General features: G+C 41.4%; 1 protein-coding gene across 5 annotated transcripts in view; it reads right to left on the bottom strand.

Annotated features, from left to right (window-relative positions):
- Positions 1-20356, bottom strand: part of LOC117508788 (kinase suppressor of Ras 1-like) — a 230879-nt gene that overhangs the window by 131819 nt on the left and 78704 nt on the right. Inside the window, exon 1 of one of the 5 annotated variants that reach the window (XM_034168620.1) lies at positions 8026-8138. The exons of the other annotated variants lie outside the window; for them this stretch is intronic. Within the exon in view, the coding sequence (XP_034024511.1) occupies positions 8026-8028 (3 nt within the window). The 5' untranslated portion in view covers positions 8029-8138. Of the gene's footprint in view, positions 1-8025; positions 8139-20356 lie in introns of those variants that run through there. 5 annotated transcript variants of the gene reach the window in all.

Genomic DNA, 20356 nt, shown 5'->3' with positions numbered 1-20356 from the left:
GTCTAACCAAATACCGGCATCACTGAAAGCAGCCAAAGATAACGATACATCTTTGGGATGGTTATGAGTAATTTTTTCTCTAATAGTCAAAATTTTGTTAGCAAAGAAAGTCATGAAGTCATCACTAGTTAAAGTTAATGGAATACTCAGCTCAATAGAGCTCTGACTCTTTGTCAGCCTGGCTACAGTGCTGAAAAGAAACCTGGGTGGTTCTTATTTTCTCAATAGTGATGAGTAGAAAGATGTCCTAGCTTCACGGAGGGCTTTTCTTATAGAGCAACAAACTCTTTTTTCAGGCTAAGTGAAGATCTTCTAAATTAGTGAGACGCCATTTCCTCTCCACTTACGGGTTATCTGCTTTAAGCTACGAGTTTGTGAGTTATACCACGGAGGTCAGACACTTCTGATTTTAAAGCTCTCTTTTTCAGAGGAGCTACAGCATCCAAGTTGTCTTCAATGAGGATGTAAAACTATTGACGAGATACTCTAGCTCCCTTACAGAGTTTAGGTAGCTACTCTGCTCTGTATTGGTATATGACATTAGAGAACATAAAGAAGGAATCATATCCTTAAACCTAGTTACAGCGCTTTCTGAAAGACTTCTAGTGTAATGAAACTTATTCCCCACTGCAGGGTAGTCCATCAGGGTAAATGTAAATGTTATTAAAAATGATCAGACAGAAGGGAGTTTTCAGGGAATACTGTTAAGTCTTCTATTTCCATACCATAAGTCAGAACAAGATCTAAAATATGATTAAAGTGGTGGGTGGACTCATTTACTTTTTGAGCAAAGCCGATAGGAGTCTAATAATAGATTAATGCAGTGTTGAGGCTGTCATTTCCAGCATCTGTGTGGATGTTAAAATCGCCCACTATAATTATCTTATCTGAGCTAAGCACTAAGTCAGACAAAAGGTCTGAAAATTCACAGAGAAACTCACAGTAACGACCAGGTGGACGATAGATAATAACAATAAAACTGGTTTTTGGGACTTCCAATTTGGATGGACAAGACTAAGAGACAGCTTTCAAAGAATTAAAGCTCTGTCTAGGTTTTTGATTAATTAATAAGCTGGAATGGAAGATTGCTGCTAATCCTCCGCCCCCGGCCCGGTGCTACGAGCATTCTGACAGTTAGTGTGACTCGGGGGTGTTGACTCATTTAAACTAACATATTCATCCTGCTGTACCAAGTTCTGTTAGGCAGAATAAATCAATACGTTGATCAATTATTATATCATTTACCAACAGGGACTTAGAAGAAAGAGACCTAATGTTTAATAGACCACATTTACTGTTTTAGTCTGTGGTGCAATTGAAGGTGCTATATTATTTTTTCTTTTTGAATTTTTATGCTTAAATAGATTTTTTGCTAGTTATTGGTGGTCTGGGAGCAGGCACCGTTTTCTACGGGATGGGGTAATAAGGGGAGGCAGGGGGAGAGAAGCTGCAGAGAGGTGTATAAGACCACAGCTCTGCCTCCTGGTCCCAACGCTAGACAGTCACAGTTTGGAGGATCCCAAAAAATTGGCCAGATTTCTAGAAATGAGAGCTGCTCCCTCTAAAGTGGGATGGATGCCGTCTCTCCTAACAAGACCAGGTTTTCCCCAGAAGCTTTGCCAATTATCACTGAAGCCCACCTCATCTTTTGGACACCACTCAGACAGCCAGCAATTCAAGGAGAAACATGCGGCTAAACATGTCACTCCCGGTCTGATTGGGGAGGGGCCCAGAGAAAACTACAGAGTCCGATATTGTTTTTGCAAAGTTACACACCGATTTAATGTTAATTTTAGTGACCTCCGATTGGCGTAACCGAGTGTCATTACTGCCGACGTGAATTACAATCTTACCAAATTTACGCTTAGCCTTAGCCAGCGATTTCAAATGTCCTTCGATGTCGCCTGCTCTGGCCCCCGGAGGACAATTGACAATGGTTGCTGGTGTCGCTAACTTCACAAGTAGTGTAGTGAAATCAAAGTGTGAATGTGTGCCTTCACATGAATGCAGCATGTAAATATAACGCAATGTTAAAATATCCTCAGTCATATGAGCATAAAATAGGAAACAGAATGTGTCCTTTTGACCTCTTAAAATAGGTCAAGGTTAGCCATCTTTGAACTTGTCCAAAGTCTGTGTCCCAAGAATGATCCCTGTGAATTTGAAGACCCTGGCAATAATAGAACTGGACTGATGCTGAGCACAGACAGACGGACGGACGGATGCCTCGGGTAAAAAGCAAACAGCCTCTGTTGCTCTTAAAATATACAGATTTGTATGTATATACACATACATACAGCTGGCTTGTACTCTGCCTGAGGCAGCTTGGGACCTGATGCAAGTTTGGGTCCACACTCAGAAAGAATAACTCAGAAATTTCAAGAACTGAACATGGTTAGGGTTAGGGGTGTTTCCCCATTTTCTCCATGCTGTCTGAGCTCACTTATTCTTCTTTAAATCTTTATATCTTTAAAAATAAAAACTGAACTTTGGTCTGTTTTGTTGTACTGATTTCTTTTTTAAATTACTTTTTCTGAGCTTCAAGGCTATTCTTAGTCACTCGTACTGCTCATGTTACAATTTAATATAACAAATATTTTATTTAAAAATATTATTTAAAATTTGGACACCTTATTTTGGAAGAAAAGTGAGTGCTTGACAAGCATCTCCTTTGAGCCCATTCACAGTATGACATGAAGTGGCTGATGCAGCAGATTGTTAAAGTAGACCTGCATTGAAATAAATGCAGTCAGATCTTTGGACCAAAAAATGACATACGAGGTCTCTTAGATAATAAACCAAACCCTTTTATTTTATTTTTTTAACTGTATGGATTGAATGACATGCGGATTTACACCAATCATGCTTGAACCCTCGTGCGCATGCGTGAGTTTTTTTCACGCGTGTCGGTGACGTCATTTCCCTGTGGGCAGGCCTTGAGTGAGATGTGGTCCCGCCCTCTCGGCTGAATTCCTTTGTTTCACACGCTGCTCGAGACGGCGCGCGTTGCTTTATCAAAATTTTTTCTGGACCTGTGAGGAATATCCGAGTGGACACTTTGAGAAATTAAGCTGGTTTTCTGTGAAAAGTTTAACGGGCTGATGAGAGATTATGGGTGTTTTGTCGGTGTAAGGACTTCCCACGGAGCGGGGACATCCTGCAGCGCTTCCAGGCGCTGTCGTCGGCCTGTTCGAGCTGAAAACATTCTAATTTAAGGCTTAATCACCCAGGACATCGTGAGAGAACAGAGAAGATTCAGAAGAGGCCGGCAGAGGAATTTATGCGGACATTCCACTGTTTAAGGACATTTTTTAATGAAAGACGTACACGCAAATTCGCCGAGTCGTTTCCGTGACGACTCGGCAAATCTGTGTGTGCCGCGACAGGAAAAACACCTCCGTGTTGAAAACCATTTGTAGAATTCAGGCGGCTTTTTAATGGCTTTCAACAAGTGAGTAACTGAGAAATTGTTAACAGCTTGGGCATGTTCCAACTTGCCCGTTAAGGTTTCCACGGAGGTGTTTTTTCCTGCCGCGACCCCCCGCGGTCGGGTCCAGCCCGACATGCGACTCTGCCCCGCACGTTCTTTCATTACCATGATGGTTCCCATGCATCATGGTTCCCATGATGCACTGTTTCTTTCTCTTTTGCTCTGTATGCACCACTCTGCATTTAATCATTAGTGATCGATCTCTGCTCCCCTCCACAGCATGTCTTTTTCCTGGTTCTCTCCCTCAGCCCCAACCAGTCCCAGCAGAAGACTGCCCCTCCCTGAGCCTGGTTCTGCTGGAGGTTCTTCCTGTTAAAAGGGAGTTTTTCCTTCCCACTGTAGCCAAGTGCTTGCTCACAGGGGTCGTTTTGACGTTGGGGTTTTACATCATTATTGTATGGCCTTGCCTTACAATATAAAGCGCCTTGGGGCAACTGTTTGTTGTGATTTGGCGCTATATAAAAAAAAAAAATTGATTGATTGATTGATTACAAAATGACCGTTAACAATGGAATGTCCGAATAAACTCCTCATGCCGACTTCTTCTGAAAGTTCTCTGTCTCTGATGACTTACTGCGTCAACAGAGCCTGAAATGTGGAAGTTTTCAACTTGAAACGGCGAGACGCTGCCGCCTCGAAGCGCAGATTGCCGTCCTTAAAGCGACACTACCAGACCAAAATCTCTCATCAGCCGTTAAAATTTTTACCGAAAACCAGCTGAATTTATTGAATGGTGTCCACTCAGTTGTGCCTTACAGTTTTGAAAAAATTTTTATCAAACAAAGCAACAGTCTCTGAGCCATTCCTAAACAATGAAAAAAATCGACGAGCGGGTGGGCCACTCCTCACTCAAAGACTGCCCACAGGCGAATGACGTAACCGACAGGCGTGAAAAAACTCTTGCATGCCCACGAGGGTTCAAGCATGTCTGATGTAATCACACGTGATTCAAATCCATATGGTTTTTGAAAAAATAATAAGGTCGGATACTTTTCTAATAGACCTCGTATTTACACATAAGATCCTTCTGAATGTAGTAAAGTAAATCTGCAAGCCCAGATCTGTCATTCAACGGAGAAATCATCATTTAAAAATGATAAATTTACAGCTAATATTTAGCCCTCCGCAAAACTGTCATCTCATCATGGACGCTGCCGAGACGTCACGGAGAAGACCCTCTCCCAGCATGCATTGCGCACGTCAACTGTAATTTGTGGATTTACATCAGGTTTCATCTGCACCTTTTTCTTGTCTTATGTCTTTTTCTTGGAAGGATCTACTTTTTTAAAACTTCATATTGTCTTGGGGTACGCTTGGTGAGTACACATTTCTTTTATTTGCGCTTGAAAATTATTTTGGGGGACTTTTTCATACACCCGTTTGATTGAGTGGTGTTGCATTGAAAGTCTACTGTCTTTCGCCTCCGATGTACCGTCACGGGCTACGGAGGCAAGACCCGCAAAGAATTCAAGTCATTAAAAAGATATAAACCTCTCTCAGCGGCCACGGAGCTCTGCGGCTCCGATTACCGAGACGTGCGGCACTGCGGATTTTGCCGCAAGTCTGTCCTTGCGAGCAACAGGTGTCACCGGCTGCTTTGCATTAAAACGGCGAGCGTAGTCTCTGGACTTGTGCCAAGGCTGCACCTCCATTCAGTAGAAAGAGCCGTGTCTGCTGTGACACGGGGGTGTGAGTGGCCCGCGGCGGCATTTAACGAGCGCATGCACTCGTTAAGCACAGCGGAGGCAGAGCGAGAGAGGCATGGGGGAAGAACGTCACCCGCTGTTGATGTTGCCGCTGATCTGAGCATGTATCATGTATCAGAGCTGTATGTCACATTCATTGCAGCTTACTTTTGGATGTTGAAACCGGGATGTGTATAACAGTAACATTACTAACAGATAAAATCAATTTCAATGCAGGATCGGACTGAAGGCGGGAGCGCGTCGTCTCTTCCCTCATGTCATGGAAATGATACGGATGTACAAACTGTTTTCACAGAGGGCTAAATTTTAGCTGCAAATTTGTCATTTTTCAATGAAGATTTCTCCGCTGAATTACAAATTTGGGCTTACAGATTTACTTTACTGCATTCACAAGGGTCTTATAAATACATATCAGCTATTTCTTTCTGAAATCTGACCACATTTATTTCAATGCAGGTCTACTTTAAATATCTCTGTGAAACTTCAGAGAAGGTTTGCTCCGGTGGTCCAAATTTCCTGTCTTCAACACAGATTGACGTAGCTCAGTAGAAAATGATGATTAGTGACTGTGCGATGATTGACTGACTTAAGGTGCACTGACACGTGCACCTTTGATTCACGCACTTGAGCAACCTGTGTCGTGCAGGAGAGTAAACTCGTCTTTAACGGGTGTAGACTGAACATGAGAGGGGCGCCAGCGCGTGCAATTGCGTAAAGACAATTTTGAAATGTAAAAAAAAAATCCTTCACGCATAAATGTTTTGCTACGTGGTGCGATCTGCTCGCCAACATGACGTGCAGCTCATCAAGTGGAGTAAATTGCGTCAGCGGATTGCATCAGAGCGCAGCTCGTCTGAAGGATTATAACGAGATGTCAAATCTATCATAAACATACTTTAACAGCTGCACACGAAGGAAAGAAAATGCAATTGTTTTACCAAGCCATGACAATGTAAACATGACAAATAATTACCTTTTTATACGGCTCCAAATGCTTTCTCCAGCTCATTCAGCGCGTGCGAGAACGGTGCTACTGGAGCTTTCCTATGTGATTCAGGAAGCAATTACAGCCATTTTCAACAGACAACTTGCAGAGAAAATGATTAATCTGCCACGAAATAATTATTTTATATGCGCAGCATCCAGCATAGAGTGCATGGCAGGCGGCGGAACAAAGCACGGCATCCAGCTGGGAACACAGTGGGTGGGATCATCACAACGACGTGCGTGCAAGTGATTGATCAAAATCATGCACATGTTAGTGCACCTTTACTATTAGATATAGTTCAACTTTTGCCATCAGGAAGCGGATGCTTTGGTATTGAACTACACAGAGCAGTAGCGTAGCTTGATAAAGCTTATCATCAATGCAACATTTGAGACGTCATGTCACGTAGCCTATATAAACTCAACGTAACTGCGATTATGTTACTTGCTACTGGTGTGTCCTCGAGACAGGTTTGAAATATTACTTCACATTTCGTCATGCCCAAGGGATCCAGAGGAGGTGTTGCATCCAATCAAGCCACTAATCTTAGTTGGTGGAGGCCAGCAGAAGGGAACATAGCAGTGACAGTGTACTAGCAGAGGTTACATGGCGGTAACAGAGCTCTACTCTCGCCAGCATTTACCACGAATGTCGAAAATTTTAAGCATGTTGAAAATTTTTCCAGGACCACAAAAAAAACAACAACATCATCGACTTAGCTCCTGGCAGTCCTCAGCAGTGGTCAGCGAGAAGCAACTTTTCACTGTCAGCAAATGTCAGGCTAATTGTCAGAGTGTGAATTTGTTCTTGGAGCAACCAGCACAGACAAAGCCTGGAGGGGGAAAAAAAAGTCTCTGAAAGCTCATTCTGTAGTTTACAGCGTGAGGCGATCGGAGACAAGGAAGATAATATGACCTCTCTGAACTTTGTGGTCACAGTAAGTGGCCACAGAGAGTCTACATCCACTGAGGAGTCCACCCAGGTCTGCTGTGCCAAACCTGGTTCCAAATGACGTCAGCGAAGCAAGACGGCAGGACTGGTGTTCTGGATTCACTTCATCACAGTGGAATTAAATGGATGCACGGCTGGTCACAACTGACATTTTCAGGACAATGACACAACCTCAACCACGGCAAATCTGACGAAATATGTCATCTTTAGCAGTGAAATGGTAAACATGACTAAATATGCAGAAATGAGCTATGTTTTGTTAACTGAATATTAAATCAGGAAAGGAAAATAAATAAATAAAGGTGGCAAAACAGACTCCACACTTTTCAAAGCTGACGCATACGGATACCGGGCAGTGCCTGGGCTTGTCTTAGCTGCCTGTGTTTACAGGTGACGAAAGTCAGCAAGAAGAAGAAGAAGAAAAAAGAAAACTGTCACAAAGACAAGAATCTGTCATATAAAGGCAAGAGGGGGAAAAATGAAAGCAATCATCATAACATGACTAAACCTCTGAAGAGAAATCATTGACGGAAAACAGCCAGTGTTCTCTAACATTGTGGTTTCACACAAACACACACACTTATGACAAACAGTAACCTGCACAGGGCAGAGTCCACACTGACAACAGGCAGGTGGCTTTGGAAGGACGCCTCCACGGCCAAACAGGAGTCTGTCACCATCGTTAGAACACAAACAGCCAAACATACACCAACACCAAGAGCAGTAAGCTCCTGAAATAAGAACACTGTGTCAAAAAAAAAAAAAAAAAAAAAAGCACTCTGTCATTCTTTCGGTCAAATGCACAATTACAGGAAACACCTGGTACAAAAAAGCAACATCTGAAGCCTCGCTCGTGAGCCACGGAGCTGACAGGCGGTTCTGTACCTTACCATGTGCGCGCAGGAGGAACTGATCGTGAGAGCTCCGGCTCTCAAATCCAAACACGTTACAGAGTGAGTACTGCAGGCTGCTGGAAACACAAACTGTCATCTCCTTCCCCGTGTTTCTCCTCCCTCCTTCTTGCTCTTCCCTCCCTCTGCTCAGCAAGGACTTCCAGATAACTGGTCACAGCCTGACTTCCTGACATCTGAGGGCACCCGGCTGCCGGACGCCTCACGAGTCCCCTCCGCAGAAAAAGGCCTTCTAACTACACCTGCACACTTTTTACACTTTTATTTGGGTTCTTTCCTTATTACTGTATGTATCCTGCTTCAGGGTTGATCGTACGTCATAATCTCGTTTCAATATACATTCATTACAAACCCCAACCTTCATGTCTGATCAGCCGCCCCCCAACCTCACAGTGAATCCTCCACTTCCTTTGAATGCTGATACACCATCCCGCTGTGCTGTCCAACACAAAGATGATAACGGGAGGCAAGGATGGAAATGTGAGTGATTCAGGAGGTATCCCCATCGCTGACAGAAAACAGAACTTGAACCGCAACTGGAGACACAGGGACTCTTAGTCCACTTTTAAAAGTTCTGGTAAATGCTCAAAATAAAGTGCAGGAGTTTGCAACAAACTCAGAGCACTTCTACCACACTCACAGGGTCTTGAGGTTTAACACAATCTTGTTGTTCCCCAAAGTAACATGACAAAGGCCTGGAAGCTGCACTGGTGCCTCTCATCCCCACGTCATCACTAAAGCCTGGTTTCCACAGAGCGGTTCGGGTTGGTACAGTTGGCATCATATAGTGCAGCAACTAAGAGAATATTTTGAACAAAATTGTGCAAATGGTGATACAAGCATGAAATTCAGCACGAATACTCCTTAGTCATTACTCTTTTGAAAAAAAAAACAACTGGCCACTTGAATTTTTAATAAGCGGCCAGATAGGGGTCAACTGAGGAATTACACAGGGGTCAAAATTAAAAGATGCTCAAATCATTTTGAAAACTACACCACATTATTTGTCTGATCGTAAAGATTCCAAAAAGGTATAGTTTGGACTATCTATGACTGAATGATCAGGAGTTATGGGGTAAAAACAGCAAAAATGGTGACAAAGGTCAGTGTCAGTTTATACAGGGGTTAAAAGTTAAAGTTGTTCCAATTTTGGTAAAAAAAAAAAAAAAAAAGATGGAAATTATTAGTTGAGTTAATAGGGTTTTAAAAAGGAATAGTTTGGACCATGCATCATGCTTAGTTATCATGTTATGGGGTAACATATGTCACATGTCATAGAATCTAATGGACGTTGGCCTTGTTTGACCTTTACTTTGGAGACCAAACATTCAACACAATCAAAACTATTCCATTTATTAATCCTATCATTTCAACCAATAGTTTGCATCACTTTTTACCAAAATTGAAGGAACTTTAACTTTTGACCCCTGTACAAACTGAAACTGACCTTTGTCACCATTTTTGCTCTTTTTACCCCCTAAAGCCTCGGTCCCACCGAATAATCAATCAATCAATCAATTTTTTTATATAGCGCCAAATCACAACAAACAGTTGCCCCAAGGCGCTTTATATTGTAAGGCAAGGCCATACAATAATTATGTAAAACCCCAACGGTCAAAACGACCCCCTGTGAGCAAGCACTTGGCTACAGTGGGAAGGAAAAACTCCCTTTTAACAGGAAGAAACCTCCAGCAGAACCAGGCTCAGGGAGGGGCAGTCTTCTGCTGGGACTGGTTGGGGCTGAGGGAGAGAACCAGGAAAAAGACATGCTGTGGAGGCGAGCAGAGATCGATCACTAATGATTAAATGCAGAGTGGTGCATACAGAGCAAAAAGAGAAAGAAACAGTGCATCATGGGAACCCCCCAGCAGTCTACGTCTATAGCAGCATAACTAAGGGATGGTTCAGGGTCACCTGATCCAGCCCTAACTATAAGCTTTAGCAAAAAGGAAAGTTTTAAGCCTAATCTTAAAAGTAGAGAGGGTGTCTGTCTCCCTGATCTGAATTGGGAGCTGGTTCCACAGGAGAGGAGCCTGAAAGCTGAAGGCTCTGCCTCCCATTCTACTCTTACAAACCCTAGGAACTACAAGTAAGCCTGCAGTCTGAGAGCGAAGCGCTCTATTGGGGTGATATGGTACTACGAGGTCCCTAAGATAAGATGGGACCTGATTATTCAAAACCTTATAAGTAAGAAGAAGAATTTTAAATTCTATTCTAGAATTAACAGGAAGCCAATGAAGAGAGGCCAATATGGGTGAGATATGCTCTCTCCTTCTAGTCCCCGTCAGTACTCTAGCTGCAGCATTTTGAATTAACTGAAGGCTTTTTAGGGAACTTTTAGGACAACCTGATAATAATGAATTACAATAGTCCAGCCTAGAGGAAATAAATGCATGAATTAGTTTTTCAGCATCACTCTGAGACAAGACCTTTCTGATTTTAGAGATATTGCGTAAATGCAAAAAAGCAGTCCTACATATTTGTTTAATATGCGCTTTGAATGACATATCCTGATCAAAAATGACTCCAAGATTTCTCACAGTATTACTAGAGGTCAGGGTAATGCCATCCAGAGTAAGGATCTGGTTAGACACCATGTTTCTAAGATTTGTGGGGCCAAGTACAATAGCTTCAGTTTTATCTGAGTTTAAAAGCAGGAAATTAGAGGTCATCCATGTCTTTATGTCTGTAAGACAATCCTGCAGTTTAGCTAATTGGTGTGTGTCCTCTGGCTTCATGGATAGATAAAGCTGGGTATCATCTGCGTAACAATGAAAATTTAAGCAATACCGTCTAATAATACTGCCTAAGGGAAGCATGTATAAAGTGAATAAAATTGGTCCTAGCACAGAACCTTGTGGAATTCCATAATTAACTTTAGTCTGTGAAGAAGATTCCCCATTTACATGAACAAATTGTAATCTATTAGACAAATATGATTCAAACCACCGCAGCGCAGTGCCTTTAATACCTATGGCATGCTCTAATCTCTGTAATAAAATTTTATGGTCAACAGTATCAAAAGCAGCACTGAGGTCTAACAGAACAAGCACAGAGATGAGTCCACTGTCCGAGGCCATAAGAAGATCATTTGTAACCTTCACTAATGCTGTTTCTGTACTATGATGAATTCTAAAACCTGACTGAAACTCTTCAAATAGACCATTCCTCTGCAGATGATCAGTTAGCTGTTTTACAACTACCCTTTCAAGAATTTTTGAGAGAAAAGGAAGGTTGGAGATTGGCCTATAATTAGCTAAGATAGCTGGGTCAAGTGATGGCTTTTTAAGTAATGGTTTAATTACTGCCACCTTAAAAGCCTGTGGTACATAGCCAACTAACAAAGATAGATTGATCATATTTAAGATCGAAGCATTAAATAATGGTAGGGCTTCCTTGAGCAGCCCGGTAGGAATGGGGTCCAATAAACATGTTGATGGTTTGGATGAAGTAACTAATGAAAATAACTCAGACAGAACAATTGGAGAGAAAGAGTCTAACCAAATACCGGCATCACTGAAAGCAGCCAAAGATAACGATACGTCTTTGGGATGGTTATGAGTAATTTTTTCTCTAATAGTTAAAATTTTGTTAGCAAAGAAAGTCATGAAGTCATTACTAGTTAAGTTAATGGAATACTCAGCTCAATAGAGCTCTGACTCTTTGTCAGCCTGGCTACAGTGCTGAAAAGAAACCTGGGGTTGTTCTTATTTTCTTCAATTAGTGATGAGTAGAAAGATGTCCTAGCTTTACGGAGGGCTTTTTTATAGAGCAACAGACTCTTTTTCCAGGCTAAGTGAAGATCTTCTAAATTAGTGAGACGCCATTTCCTCTCCAACTTACGGGTTATCTGCTTTAAGCTACGAGTTTGTGAGTTATACCACGGAGTCAGGCACTTCTGATTTAAAGCTCTCTTTTTTAGAGGAGCTACAGCATCCAAAGTTGTCTTCAATAAGGATGTAAAACTATTGACGAGATACTCTATCTCACTTACAGAGTTTAGGTAGCTACTCTGCACTGTGTTGGTATATGGCATTAGAGAACATAAAGAAGGAATCATATCCTTAAACCTAGTTACAGCGCTTTCTGAAAGACTTCTAGTGTAATGAAACTTATTCCCCACTGCTGGGTAGTCCATCAGAGTAAATGTAAATGTTATTAAGAAATGATCAGACAGAAGGGAGTTTTCAGGGAATACTGTTAAGTCTTCTATTTCCATACCATAAGTCAGAACAAGCTCTAAGATATGATTAAAGTGGTGGGTGGACTCATTTACTTTTTGAGCAAAGCCAATAGAGTCTAATAATAGATTAAATGCAGTGTTGAGGCTGTCATTCTCAGCATCTGTGTGGATGTTAAAATCGCCCACTATAATTATCTTATCTGAGCTAAGCACTAAGTCAGACAAAAGGTCTGAAAATTCACAGAGAAACTCACAGTAACGACCAGGTGGATGATAGATAATAACAAATAAAACTGGTTTTTGGGACTTCCAATTTGGATGGACAAGACTAAGAGTCAAGCTTTCAAATGAATTAAAGCTCTGTCTGGGTTTTTGATTAATTAATAAGCTGGAATGGAAGATTGCTGCTTAGCAGCCTTCATTATTCGAATTAGCGAATAATGAAGGCTGAAGAAGGAGCCACACATGGGTGTGGGGTGATTATTTGAAGAATGACCCACGTTTCATCTATCACATATCCACTATGAAGGTGCCACTATGTGCCTCTCTGTACCCCGCATGTGCCACGTAGCACCCTCTAGTGAGCCATGACCACCTGTCATTACAGCCTCGAATGGCTCGCATCAGCCACACTAAGCCACGTAGTGTCATGATAGCGCCATGATAATGCCATGTTGGTGCACGTTTAGGCATGAGTATGGTCCAGACCTCCAGCCCTCCCGCATCTGGTCCCTTTAAAGTGTGGGTTTTCAATTCACAGATTCACAGCAGCATTTAAAGATGTCCCTACTTTTTTTATTTTTAAACGCAGTCCAAAAATAGACACTCCATCACAGTTCTGCAGTTGTGCACTGTGCGCCAGGCTGCTGTCCACCTGTAATGCACCAGACCAGCTAGACCCAAACCACGGGTTCCTGGAGAGCCGCCTCTGTGCTCCTCGCTAGCTTCGCGGCTCTCTGGCTTTTTTTTTTTTTTTTTTGCGGCTTTAAACACACAAAACTTTATGTTTGTCCGTTTATTTCTGCAAAATCACTCTTTTGCGCACGCGCTGCTGTTGTCCTTTCATGGACAGCAGCCTCTCTGCTCTTTCTGGCTTCCTTTCCATCCGTGGCTTGCTAGTTTTATTTTTTCCCTGGCTTTAATCATTTTTACAACGTGAATCCACTTTTGACTTTGTGTTCGTCCGTTTATTTCTGCAAAAGCACTCTTTTGCGCGCGGTGCCATTCTGCATACAGAATGAGGTGGCCATTTTATTATATACACCTGTGGATCATTTTCAGTATATATATTTCTTTATTTCTTTCGCAGCTTACAAGTCACCATGATACAACTTTTAAATTTGTGTTATGTCTTCAAAATCGGTCTTTTGCGCGCTCTCCACCTGTGTTTCCGCACAGCTCCTGCTCTTAGCTGCTCCACTGGAGTTATTATCTTCCATGGCTTTAAACACACATCCACTTTCACGCAGTCACCCAAATTTTAACTTTGTGTTCACCCAATATTGACTGAAATATCACTTTTGTGAGCTGGTGTTCTGCCTAAATGCTCGTTTGAAGCGTGATGATGAGTCACTGCCTCAGTGCGCACACACAGTGGAGCTCGTGTGATCCATTAATTCCAGACGTGATTAGAGGTATTTTCGGCATCCAAGGTTTCACAGAAAATGATTAATCCGCTACAAAATAATTATTTTATATAGAGTCCAGCGCACAGAGCCGGTGGAATTGTGTGCGCAAGAGAGCTGCTCCAAAAATATCTTCTCAGGTCCTGCCTCAGTGCGCAAACACAGCGGAGCTCATGTGATCCATTAACAAGATATTAAATGAACATACTTTTACATACAACAGACATCAACATACAGACATACTTTCACAGCTAGGAACTGTTTTATCAAGCTATAAAAAACATTAAAATAATTACCTTAAGCTGTTCAAAATACATCCCACAAGGAGCAGGAAAGAGAGGAAAAAAAGTGTCCAGATGAAACAGTCCTCTGTGATGCCAGAAGTGATTAGAAGTGTTTTCAACATCCAAGGTTTGGCATAAAATGATTAATCCACTACAAAATATATAGAGTCCAGCGCACAGAGCAGGTGCATTTGTGTGTGCAAGAGGAGGAGCCACTCCAAAAATAGCCTCTCAGGTCCAGCGAAGGTGCCAGGCGCACGGATAATGGACTTTTTGCAGACTCGTAAGCACCACGCAAATGGCTCTAAGCTGTCGCAGTAACTCGAACACAAACTGCGCCACGCTGTTGTTGCTAAATTTTGAGCATCTTGAAATTAGCGCCACGCTCAGAGAGGAGCCTCGTTAACTGAAGATAATGCCTCTAAGAGCCACTCTGAGCCACTATAATGTCACGATAGCTCACGAAACAAAAAAAAAAAACAGGGTGCGTGGCTCCTTCTTCACTCGGTGGGACCAAGGCTTTACTCCTGATCATTCAGTCATTGATAGTCCAAACTATACCTTTTTGGAATCTTTACAATCAGACAAATAATGTGGTGTAGTTTTCAAAATGATTTGAGCATTTTTCATTTTAACCCCTATGTAATTCTTCAATTGACCCCTACCTGGCCGCCTATTGAAAATTCAAGTGGCCAGTTGGTTTTTTTCAAAAGATTAATGTCTAAGGAGTATTAGTGCCAACTTTGGTGCTTGTATCATCATTTGCACGATTGTTTCAGTTATCTGGTGCACTAAGATAAGCATGGCTTGGCTTCTATTTCCACTGGCAGCAGTAGCCTTTGTTTGGTAGGTGAAGCACGTTGACATACACGTCATCAAGAGCACCTAAGCTGTTGTGCAGCCCCGTCCATGCAGAAATGGGTTTAGGCGTATCTGCATAAGTTTTGTGTCACATTGCATTTCATCCACACAGAAACAATGTTTTCACTGCATTTATTCAGTAATTTCCACAATAAGGAATTCATGTATTTCCACACGTTGCCTTCCAAAACAAGTGCATCTGATGTAAGATAAAAATACAGAATTACATGATTTCCAGTGTTTAAAATAAAAACTCCATTAAAACTGATGACTAGAGAGTCAGTATTTAGCATCGCAGATTGCACTGGAATACAGGAAAAAGGCTATAGGTACACCCAGATATGTCACACCAACATCTCCCCACCAAAACTAGATCTGTCACTGGATGGTTGAAAATGCATTGATTCATTCTTGCATGTATGTAAAAATGAACAGGTGGTAAAGAATGCTATATTCTTTACCACCTGGGGGAGGTGATAGTCTAGTGGTTAATATGTTGGGCTTGAGACCAGAGGATCCTCGGTTCAAATCCCAACCTGACCAGAAACTCACCAAGGGCCCTTGGGCAAGGTCCTTAATCCCCTAGTTCAGGGGTGCCCAACCTTTTTTTTTCCACAATATTTTTATTGGCGTTTTAGCACCATGAAATACAGCATTTTACATTACATAACATATATAACAAAAGATCAAATTGTTTTATACCTCAATGTCATAAATACAACAATCAAACAAACAAACAAAAATGCTTCTCCTTTTTAAAGAAATGGTAATCTGCACAACTTGAAGTATGCAAGTGCATTGCGAATTTGTAGCGTCTGATCGCGCCCGGTGTGAACGCGGCGGAAATCCACGAAGTAGCGTTATTTTTTTACACTTATTATAGATGTTTTAAGGCCCTCACTACACACTTTTCTCAAACAGGCATTAACATTTCCTCACTCTTCTCTCTTGTGTAAACACTCTCTTTTTTCTTCTGTGTGAGAAGATTATAAACAGACACACGCAGAACACAATGCGCGGCTCTCCCTTCACTCATTGCCTCCGGGGGTACGGAAGCAGGACCTGCAAAGAATCCAAGTCCTCTCTTGGTGGTCACGGAGCTCTGCGGGTACGGTCAACATCCGGATCAAAACAGCGAGCGTAGCCTCTGGACCTGTTGCCAGATTTGGCGCAATTCCGCACAGCAGACAGGAGGGCGGCGGTGTGACTGGCAGTGAGAGCAATCTCGGTGATTTTTTAAAAATATTTTGTTAGTCAAGAGAGGTGGCGGATCATGGATCCAGTATAAATAGCTGGCGGAGTCAACGTCCGAGGTTCCGGAGTGCTCCTTTTAATCCAGCTCCTTTTAATCCAGAAAGAGTAGAAGAAGAAGCAGCTCCATTTTTTACCAAAAGAGCGGCTTTACTGTTCCATTTTCTGCTCCCCTCCAACACGCAATGATAGATTGAAAGAAGAGGACAGAGAGCTTAAGGGAGGAGATCGACTGACACTTTCTTCCAATAAATCTCACCATGTGCACTTCCCCTGTGATGGATTGGTCACTGGATGTAGTGGTGAACTACGTCTGCCTGCATAAACAAAAAAACCTCCGTACCCAGCCCTGTCCAACAAATGCACACGCTCAAGTGAAATCAAAACAGAAAACAGAGCTGTGAGATATCTGGGAGAGTGACTGTCTCAGACATTAAAGCTGTGCAGCCTTTCAAATTTCACAAAGCTGACAAAATTTAGTTTCTACTGAAACCGAAGTATTATAATGTAGGTTTAATTTTGAAGCGTGTTCCAAAATTACAGCTCATTTCAATGAAGAGAACATATTTACCTGGGGAATACTACCGTTTCCTTCTAACAGCATCATGCAGACTAACTACAGGAGGAAGCGTGTGTGCGCATATTTAATTGAATTCACTGAATTCAATTTTTAATTTATTTCATTTATATAGCACCAAATCACAACAAAGTTGCCTCAAGGCGCTTCACATAAGTAAGGTCTAACCTTACCAACCCTAAGAGCAAGCACACAGGCGACAGTGGTAATGACTGGGGCACTTTTGATTAAGATATAATGTAAAATATACATTAAATGGGGGTTTTAATGTTTAATTTAAATGGCTTCAAAATCTGTAATACTGGATCAGACTTTGTCAGTTAAGAAAGGACACCATTCTACAGAAGGCTCTCAGATATGAAAGAAATGTGATCTTTTTTGACGGAGTTATGAATTTTTGAAAATTCATTCAATGTTAAAGGATAGAGGCAATTCTACTGTGACTGACGTTACATTCAGAGGGGAAGCAGGCCTTTTGAAGTGACCAAGGCTTAAAACATGCAGCCCCTGAGTGTTCCTACCTTTGGAAGACATAAAAGGTCACCCCTTTGAGTCTGGTCTGCTTGAGGTTTCTTCCTCAAATCTTCAGAGGGAGTTTTTTTCTTGCCACTGTCGCTTGTGTGCTTGCTCTTGGGGTTGGTAAGGTTACACCTTACTTGTGTGAAGCACCTTGAGGCAGCTTTGTTGTGATTTGGCACTCTATAAATTAAATAAATTGAAAAAGAAATGATTTGACAAGGTCTACTCGGTAGGGGAAGGAAACCTTGTTGGTGCTTAGCACAAGTTGGTGGTACACAATACTATGGGCATGACTGATGTTACAAAAACAGCTATTAAGGAAATTCATGAGCTTTATTGCAACTTTGGCTTCAAACAATATAGGGTTAACAACTCTTTTTTCCAGGATATAAGGTTGCAGGCAACTGTCATTCTGCTGCTCCTTGCCATGTTACAAATCAAAGGCATAAACTGAATGATTGCATAATTTTAAGTGACCGACGTTATAGTATGTCACTCTATATTTAAAGTTACTAATATATATATATATATATATATATATATATATATATATATATATATATATATATATATATATATATATATATATATATATGACCTGTCACATGGCTCCACTTCTGCCCTGATCAACACTGTTGTACTATTTCATTTGGATAAAACACCAATGATTTCCAAAAAGTACCTCTGGCATGACATTCAAAAGTTAGTGGTATGCAGCAAACAGTAACCTCATCGTTTTCTAAAGAGCCGATGATGTAAAATTCCACTACTGTTGGCTGTGAGAACTGCAGCTGGTCGCCTCTGCACTATGCAATAATTAACAACAAACTATATCAGTAGAGTAGTTATGTGAGTGGTGTCCAAAAAATGAGGTGGGCTTCATAGATAATTGGCAAAGCTTCTGGGGAAAACCTGGTCTTGTTAGGAGAGACGGCATCCATCCCACTTTGGATGGAGCAGCTTTCATTTCTAGAAATCTGGCCAATTTTCTTAAATCCTCCAAACCGTGACTATCCAGGGTTGGGACCAGGAAGCAGAGTTGTAGTCTTACACACCTCTCTGCAGCTTCTCTCCCCCTGCCATCCCCTCATTACCCCATCCCCGTAGAGACGGTGTCTGCTCCCAGACCACCAATAACCAGCAAAAATCTATTTAAGCATAAAAATTCAAAAGAAAAAATAATATAGCACCTTCAACTGCACCACAGACTAAAACAGTTAAATGTGGTCTATTAAACATTAGGTCTCTCTCTTCTAAGTCCCTGTTGGTAAATGATATAATAATTGATCAACATATTGATTTATTCTGCCTTACAGAAACCTGGTTACAGCAGGATGAATATGTTAGTTTAAATGAGTCAACACCCCCGAGTCACACTAACTGTCAGAATGCTCGTAGCACGGGCCGAGGCGGAGGATTAGCAGCAATCTTCCATTCCAGCTTATTAATTAATCAAAAACCCAGACAGAGCTTTAATTCATTTGAAAGCTTGACTCTTAGTCTTGTCCATCCAAATTGGAAGTCCCAAAAACCAGTTTTATTTGTTGTTATCTATCGTCCTCCTGGTCGTTACTGTGAGTTTCTCTGTGAATTTTCAGACCTTTTGTCTGACTTAGTGCTTAGCTCAGATAAGATAATTATAGTGGGCGATTTTAACATCCACACAGATGCTGAGAATGACAGCCTCAACACTGCATTTAATCTATTATTAGACTCTATTGGCTTTGCTCAAAATGTAAATGAGTCCATCCACCACTTTAATCATATCTTAGATCTTGTTCTGACTTATGGTATGGAAATAGAAGACTTAACAGTATTCCCTGAAAACACCCTTCTGTCTGATCATTTCTTAATAACATTTACATTTACTCTGATGGACTACCCAGCAGTGGGGAATAAGTTTCATTACACTAGAAGTCTTTCAGAAAGCGCTGTAACTAGGTTTAAGGATATGATTCCTTCTTTATGTTCTCTAATGCCATATACCAACACAGTGCAGAGTAGCTACCTAAACTCTGTAAGTGAGATAGAGTATCTCGTCAATAGTTTTACATCCTCATTGAAGACAACTTTGGATGCTGTAGCTCCTCTGAAAAAGAGAGCTTTAAATCAGAAGTGCCTGACTCCGTGGTATAACTCACAAACTCGTAGCTTAAAGCAGATAACCCGTACGTTGGAGAGGAAATGGCGTCTCACTAATTTAGACGATCTTCACTTAGCCTGGAAAAAGAGTCTGTTGCTCTATAAAAAAAGCCCTCCGTGAAGCTAGGACATCTTTCTACTCATCACTAATTGAAGAAAATAAGAACAACCCCAGGTTTCTTTTCAGCACTGTAGCCAGGCTGACAAAGAGTCAGAGCTCTATTGAGCTGAGTATTCCATTAACTTTAACTAGTAATGACTTCATGACTTTCTTTGCTAACAAAACTTTAACTATTAGAGAAAAAATTACTCATAACCATCCCAAAGACGTATCGTTATCTTTGGCTGCTTTCAGTGATGCCGGTATTTGGTTAGACTCTTTCTCTCCAATTGTTCTGTCTGAGATATTTTCATTAGTTACTTCATCCAAACCATCAACATGTCTATTAGACCCCATTCCTACCAGACTGCTCAAGGAAGCCCTACCATTATTTAATGTTTCGATCTTAAATATGATCAATCTATCATTGTTAGTTGGCTATGTACCACAGGCTTTTAAGGTGGCAGTAATTAAACCATTACTTAAAAAGCCATCACTTGACCCAGCTATCTTAGCTAATTATAGGCCAATCTCCAACCTTCCTTTTCTCTCAAAAATTCTTGAAAGGGTAGTTGTAAAACAGCTAACTGATCATCTGCAGAGGAATGGTCTATTTGAAGAGTTTCAGTCAGGTTTTAGAATTCATCATAGTACAGAAACAGCATTAGTGAAGGTTACAAATGATCTTCTTATGGCCTCGGACAGTGGACTCATCTCTGTGCTTGTTCTGTTAGACCTCAGTGCTGCTTTTGATACTGCTGACCATAA

Source organism: Thalassophryne amazonica, chromosome 4 (assembly GCF_902500255.1).
Source record: "Thalassophryne amazonica chromosome 4, fThaAma1.1, whole genome shotgun sequence".
Lineage (NCBI taxonomy): Eukaryota > Metazoa > Chordata > Actinopteri > Batrachoidiformes > Batrachoididae > Thalassophryne > Thalassophryne amazonica.
This window is presented reverse-complemented; position numbering and strand designations above follow the sequence as displayed.